This window comes from Nelumbo lutea, chromosome 6 (genome assembly GCF_056320005.1).
Source record: "Nelumbo lutea isolate HS-2025 chromosome 6, American lotus-T2T, whole genome shotgun sequence".
Lineage (NCBI taxonomy): Eukaryota > Viridiplantae > Streptophyta > Magnoliopsida > Proteales > Nelumbonaceae > Nelumbo > Nelumbo lutea.
The window spans coordinates 17,299,152-17,306,231 of NC_142689.1; the positions used below are offsets into that span (position 1 = coordinate 17,299,152).

General features: G+C 36.4%; 1 protein-coding gene across 1 annotated transcript; it reads right to left on the reverse strand.

Moving 5' to 3' along the window:
- Window positions 1-4,334: 4,334 nt before the first annotated feature.
- CP33 (chloroplast RNA-binding protein 33) lies at window positions 4,335-6,526 on the reverse strand. The gene is made up of 4 exons (XM_088950345.1): window positions 5,894-6,526; window positions 5,678-5,779; window positions 4,863-5,171; window positions 4,335-4,772 (listed from the first exon to the last, which is right to left on the reverse strand). The coding sequence occupies exons 1-4, from the start codon at window positions 6,302-6,304 to the stop codon at window positions 4,641-4,643; spliced, it is 954 nt and encodes a 317-aa protein (XP_088806471.1). The 5' UTR covers window positions 6,305-6,526; the 3' UTR covers window positions 4,335-4,640.
- Window positions 6,527-7,080: the final 554 nt, after the last annotated feature.

Here is a 7,080-nt window from a genome sequence, read left to right on the forward strand (position 1 = left end):
CCGAGTTGCTTTACCCGGGGTGGGCACTTTGATGCTTAAGTTAGCGAGCTGGAGATTTTTGAAAAAGCTAAAAGTGAGCGAGCAAGAGAGAGAGAGATAGAGAGAGAGAGAGAGCTAAATTGCGCATGTACCTTTTGAGGTGGGAGGTCATTCCCTTATATAGGCATTGTTTGGCATGGGCTTCAAGCACTGCATCTGATATCTCCGGGAAGACGTGCCTAAATGGTCCAAAGTCCTCGAAGGTAGAGGTAGTCGTGCACGTAGACTAGTCTTTGCGCCTTATTCAGTTTCCTCCGGAACATTCGGTGTGGGAGCCAACTTCCGAGAGACTCGGGAGTGATGGGATGCATGCAAAATTAGTCAGCGAGCACATCTCATAAGTCGCCACCTAGACCTCAATCAAGTCAACAAGCCCTCGAAGGAGGTCGCTCCTCATGTCGAGGTCACTTCGGCTAGTACTAACGAGGTACCACATGTTAGTCCTAGACGAGGTGCTACTAGCCACCCTGAGTTGTGGATGAGATCGCCAGATAGGTTTCCACCAAGTCAGGGACGAAGACAGGTCGTCAGGTCGGCAGTGGAGGCAGGTTGCCAGGTCGGTGGAGGAGGCAAGTTTCCAGGTCAGTGGTGGAGGCAGGTCGCTAGGTTAGCGACAGAGGCAGGTCACTAGGTCGGTAGAGGAGGCAGGTCACCAAGTCATCAAAGGTAGGTCGCCAGGTCGGTGGCGAAGGCAAGTCTCTAGAGGTGAGTCACCAGTTGAGACTCCATCATTTTGGGTAAGGCAAATCATCACTTAAGTGGTGTCAGGGTGTCATCCAACTGTTCTAAAATGCCATGTGTCATGATGTTAGTGGAAGGCCAAATATGCCCTCATCACAAATAATTAATCAAGCTTACCCTAAGATTCAAACTTGATAAAAATTGAACTCGAATTGAGCTAAATTGAACTTGAGCTTGAATTCTAGAGCTTTACTCAATTGCACCCTTATTAGGCAATGAGTGAAAATGCAAATTAAGTGATCAAAACTTCCAGAAAAATTTTGCTAAAGCTAACATAGAGGTTATATATATAATTTTATGGAAGCCTCAGGACAAAAACCAAAATTCAAAAAATTGACATTAAAAATATGGTAGTCTAGAAAAAAGAAAAACGAATCAAGTAAATTATGCAAATTTAATAAATCTAGGACGGAAAATCCTAAATGAGAATAATAATATTTGGGTCCAAATGGTTCAAAGAAAAACACTTGAAACAAAAAGAGTTCGTAGATCACATAGCACCAAAAGCAGTCTCTTGGGCACGAAAAAAATTAATCAACAAAGTTGTGATCAAAGTTCTCAAAGGTGAAGTTCAACCCCCTTGTGGAAATGCACCTCTCTCATACAATATTGTAATTGTAAAAGCATTGATTGTGATCTTATTCGTTTGATGGAGTACAATGGGCTCCATTTTAAAGGAGTACAAATACAAATACGTACAGTACAAATAGATAAAAAATAATACAAAATACAAAATTTTACACTCTACATATTTGTATTTGTACTCCTTCCAAACTGAGCCCAAAAACATGTTTTGGGAAGATAACCATGGAGCGGATTGGCTAGCTAACAATGGTCTGGACAGTGAAGCAGCCTTCTCTCGGTTGATCACTTGGGATCTTACGTTTATTGTTTTTCTTGATTTTTCCAGGAGAGTTCTCCATTGCCTCTTGCAATAGTCTCTCTATTGTAGGAAATAAATAGATGAGTGCAAAATCAGTAAAAGATGACATATAACAAGAACAACTGAATTATCAACTAGAACTTACAACATTTAAAAAAGAAAAGAAACAATTTAAGCAAAGGTTTGTAATTTTTTTTCTCATCCATATTAGACAACATTTGCAACAGTTCAAACCATAAACCAATTTTACAAGAAAAAAAAAAAAAAGAAAGATCAAATGATGGAAACACGACAATATACATACTTATTTACATGGCGACCTATTGTTATATATAAACGTATCATAAAATTTTATTTATCAACTATATTTCTGATTCAAACGAACAAAATGTATAAAAAGAATTTTAGATTGAACATGCATTTAATACACATTCTTTAGAAAGAAATATATATATACAAGTACTTTTGATTATATCATGAAGATGATGAGAAGATTATGTAACTTGAAATTATGACACAAAATCGCAAGTAAGATGAATTATTATTATTATTATTATTAAAAATATATTTCGATTCTGATTTTGATTCCTGTCTGAACCAAATAGACAGGAGGAATAGACCATTCTGATTCCAATTCTGATGGATTTTGATTCCGGTTCTAAATCCTAAAATAATTAGTTGAGATAGGGTGATAGAAAAGTAGCTATATTCATATTGCAACAAGCTAGAAATAGAACAAATGATTATAGGTAATAGGCAATAGGTCAAAAGATCAAGAAGTTGAAAAGATCTTTGTTAGCCCATCAAATGTAGATAATTTTTTATGAGGTGATTGATCCACATTTAAGATAATGATAAAGGGTCACGGTACTTTGCAGAATTTTCCCTTTCCCTTATCATATACTTTGTTAGTGGTCAATTTTATAGCTATTCATTTCTTCCTCTATATTATTTTTCATCTGGTGGATGATCTTATGAGCTATTAAGATATTGTTTAAATTGTTCTATTTACAAACAACTTTGATTTTATTGACCAAACTATTAGGCTATGTTTGGTTTGAAGGAAAAGGTAGGGAAAGGAAGGGAAACATAGGAAAACATATATAAGGTTTCTAAAGGTTTCCCTATTTTTTCCTTCAAACCAAACACAGCCTTAAGGACCACCCTTGAATAGTCTAGGAGGCATTAGATGCAACAGATTATGCAGCATGTGTCCCCATTATGTTGTACAGAATTATCATTAGTAAAATTCTAAAGGAAAACAATTTAACATACCCTTAGTCAAAGGCAAGGGGATCCCTTCCCCTAACTTTTTTCTACTTTATGTTCAATTTCCTTTTCTTTGATCACTGATTTTGTAAATAAAATTGTATCCCTTAGGTTATCTAGATATCATCTAATGCTTTTACACCATTTTTTTTATAAATGTCAGTTTTGTGTTCTCTAAAGCAAATTTTGATAAAGAATAGATATCCTTAGGAGTTAGGACACAGGTGAATTATGATGCATTTGAAGTATATATAATCAAATTTATCCTATTTGTAACAATGAACCATAAACTGTAGACATGTTCTATTTAGTTGTGATTTCCCTAGGGTAGTGTAGTTTGGAGGAGGTCCTTCCAGCACAAAGATAGGGGGTCAAAACAATTTGAGTTTTAGCAGATAAATGAAGAATTGGCTAAAACAAAGAATTCAATTGCAAACAAGAAAGTTGGAAAATTTTCTCTAATTGTAGGAAAACAGTTCAATGCATTTGGAAAGTTAGGCATGATCTTTTTGTTTTAATACTGTGCAGCCTAACCCATATATATTGGAGATCAGGAAGAATTTGATACCAAAGTTGAAAGATTCTAGTGAATTGATCAATACCCTGAAACCTCTTTTTGGAGGTGACAATATCACATAGCATATTAGTTTAGAGATGTGATAAAAACTATGGTGTTGTTATCAAGTGATGCTTGCTTCCCTCAAATTTCAAAAGTTTAGCAGTAAGGAGCTTCTATATGCAGAAAGCTTCATTTGAAAAATGTCATTAACTCTTAAGCCCTAATGTTTGGTAAAGATTCAAGAATAAACGTTTCTCTCTTTTTTTTCTCTCTTTTCAAGCAGGAGATGTGATCATGCAGCCCAGATGGTGGTAAAGATGGAACTCCAAATGCAAAGAGAAATGGTATATTGTTTTTGGTAGTGTTCTGTTATAATGTTTTTTTTTTCTTTTTTCTTTTGATATTCTGATTTCTCTAGCGAGTAAAAGGCTTTGATGATGATGATGATGATGATATACCGAAATGCTATGGAATAACACAATATGGGGGTGTTGTTTAAATTAAGTTTGCCTCCACCCACCTGACAAGAAGGTTTGAAACACAACATGCTAAATTTTGCTTATATTAATGCATACTAATTGATGTTTGATGGCAGTGATTGAATAATTGATAGCAGATCTTTTATTTCTTTAAAACTCCACAGGCTCTGTTTGTTTGCAGTGCAAATGTGAACAGGATGTCACCTTCCTCCTACCTCACTTCTCTCTTATATAAAATGGGACCACATCATCTTGCTTCCCACCTCACTCCCAAACAACTAACCCTTCTATCTTCATTCTTTTTCATATAAAGTGGAACCATTTCATATTACTTCTCATAAACAAACAGATAGGATCAAAGATCTGGATGACAAAGCAGAAGGCAATAGATTATTTTGCAACACCTTGAATGGTCCTGTTGCTATCACTCTGACTAGCTCCATGGACCCAGCATTAGCCATATCACTCTCACTGAGTTAAATTGAACTAAGAATGTTCAAGCTCAAAATGGTCATCTGATAATAGCACTTTCCATCAGTAAACATGAATTTCAAAAGGCCCTCAAGAGCCAAAAAATGCAAGTCAAAATTAAGACATTAACTCTGTTATTGTTCTTCTCACTATCATTGAGGAGCATAGAAAAAACACTTCATCTTCTGACATCATTTGCTCAGTAGGCGCTGATGCTGGATTGCATTTCACTATTAAGGGGAACCTCTGTTCTGCTCTCTGGTGTTAGGGGTGAAGCAGGACTAGCTCTTTCTGCAGCCATATTCAATCGTAGGGGCCTCCCTTCCACTTCCTAATTGCATGTCAACATGCACAAGCACAACCACTTAGAAAGAAAAACATAAATGCTTCAATTTCAATTACTGTACCAAGTAAAACTTACCACACCATCCATGGATTCCAGGGCAGATTGTGCTTCTTCTGCAGAAGCAAAAGTGACAAACCCAAACCCCCTGGATCTTCCAGAGTCTCTTTCAAAGATGACTTTGGCACTCAGTAGGCCAGGCTGATCAGCAAAGGCATCTTTCAGTCCCTGAGAAGCGAGGCCCCAACTGAGGTTTCCTGCATAAATTTTGTGGGCGCTGTCAATGAAGCCCCTGTAACTGTTGCGGATCTTTGGACCCATCACCTCCCTCTCACCTCCTCGTGGAACTTCCGGAAAATTCACCTTTACACTTCTGCCCCCTACTTGCTGGGACCCCAAACCACCACCACCAACAATGGTGACAATAACAAACAACAACACAACAACATTATCTCTCAGTTTTTCTAAGGATTCTCTGCATCAAGATTCAATGATAGCATCTATGAAGAGCTTGGTGGCTGCCATTTGACAGTACCCACTTCAAAGATCTTCTAAGTAATCAAAAAATGAAGTCCAATTCAATGAACTAAACAATTGAACAAATAAATTTTATTTAATGAAACAAACATATGGAACACCCTGGATTCAGACTACAATTTCCATGCTCACATTCTATCGTCTTGATGCAACTATTCCACAATTATTTCGTAAGTTACAGTTGATTCAATAGGTACTTGTTAGATGAGAAAAATATACTAAAAATCATCTCTCGACTTCCTAGATATAGTTTTAAAGGGTGTGAAGTATTCATAAGGCATGTAAAATTAAATTTATAGCTCTATCAGTTCCATTTTCTCTCTGTTCAAACTTAGATTCTGATTTCTGATACTTACAGAACCATCAAACATTCTGATAGCCTCTTTGGCATCTTGAGCGCTGCCCATCGTCACAAATGCGAATCCTCTGCTCCTGTCCGTCACTCGATCATAAATAATCTACAAATTCAAAAGAGAAAAATAAGAGATTGAGACAAGTAAGTTATATTTTTCTGGGTACATTTGAAGAAAACGAAAGAGACGAAAAGGGTTAGAGTAATTAAAGGCTAATACCTCTACAGCATCAACTTGACCAGCCTCACTAAAGACCTCTGCAAGGTGAGAAGAATTCATGGAGAAAGGCAAATTCCCCACGTATAATCTCCTTTCTTTCGCATATGCCCGTTCGTCATGTCCTTCTTCATCATCAGCGATGGCTTCATTTTCTTCCGGGTCTTCGAAGCTCTCAAAGGCAGAGGAAGCATAGCAGAGGTGAGAGGGAGAGCGGAGTGACAGAAGAGGCAGGTGAGGGTTTTGGGCTTTGAATTTGAGGATTTGGGTTTGATGTTTCCTTGTTATTGCTGCTCCTGCAATGGCAACGGTGACGAAAAGGTGGTGGTCGAAGGACGAGAGATTGGTGAGTCGGTTGTGGAGGCGAACTATTGAAGCCGATGTCGAAGCAGTAGCTGTTGCAGCCATGGCCATTAGAAGCAATTTTTCGGAAACTGGGTTTCGCTAGACATGTAGAAGGAAGACTGTGGACGAGTGAAGAAGATAAAAACGGATTTGGAATTTAGCAGTAGTGAATGGAAATCCAGCAAGGGATAAGCTGACCCTTCTGACCTGTACCATTTATTATTTATATCCATTTGAATCGGGTGTTTGGCTACTGCATCTAACGAAATCATTTAATCTTTATTTATATCCATTTGTATCGCTAGACCTGTACCATTTTTTTTTATGGAGTATGTGTATCGTCACATCAGTAAAAAAACAAAAACTATGTTCTTAAACTCAAAGATAAATTCTTTTTATTTATATATGTTTTTGGAACCATCAGAAGAACGTTTTTTTAAATAAAAACAAATTTTGTAATACAAAAATTATATATTTTATAGAAATAATCAGATAAAAACACGTTTTGAAACCAGGAATTCAAAAATACGTTTCTGGTTGCAATTTTGAAAAAAATTACATATATACAATCAAAAACATATTTTTTTGTGTTTTTATTTTGAGAAACAATCTGTTTTCAAACCAATTTGTTTTAATTTGTTTATGGCAACAAGAAAAACGGTTCATGTTGTAAAACGTCCCTTATATTTTACAATGTGAAATTTTTTCTTGTTTTGAGTTAGAAAGATAAACTTAAACAATCTGGTTAAATAAATTGATTCTTAAAAGAAAAACATGGACTATATGTGTTTTCTTAACTAAACCAAGGATCAAAATTTTGCAACGTACTGACCCATCACCGATAT

What these genes read in the sequence shown, in the direction of transcription:
- CP33 (XM_088950345.1), bottom strand. Translation starts at nt 6,304, where the DNA reads ATGGCCATGGCTGCAACAGCTACTGCTTCGACATCGGCTTCAATAGTT. An exon ending in TCAGAATGTTTGATGGTTCT is followed by an intron (nt 5,172 to 5,677) that starts GTAAGTATCAGA and finishes TTGGGGTCCCAG; the next exon opens with CAAGTAGGGGGCAGAAGTGT. An exon ending in TGGAATCCATGGATGGTGTG is followed by an intron (nt 4,773 to 4,862) that starts GTAAGTTTTACT and finishes ACATGCAATTAG; the next exon opens with GAAGTGGAAGGGAGGCCCCT.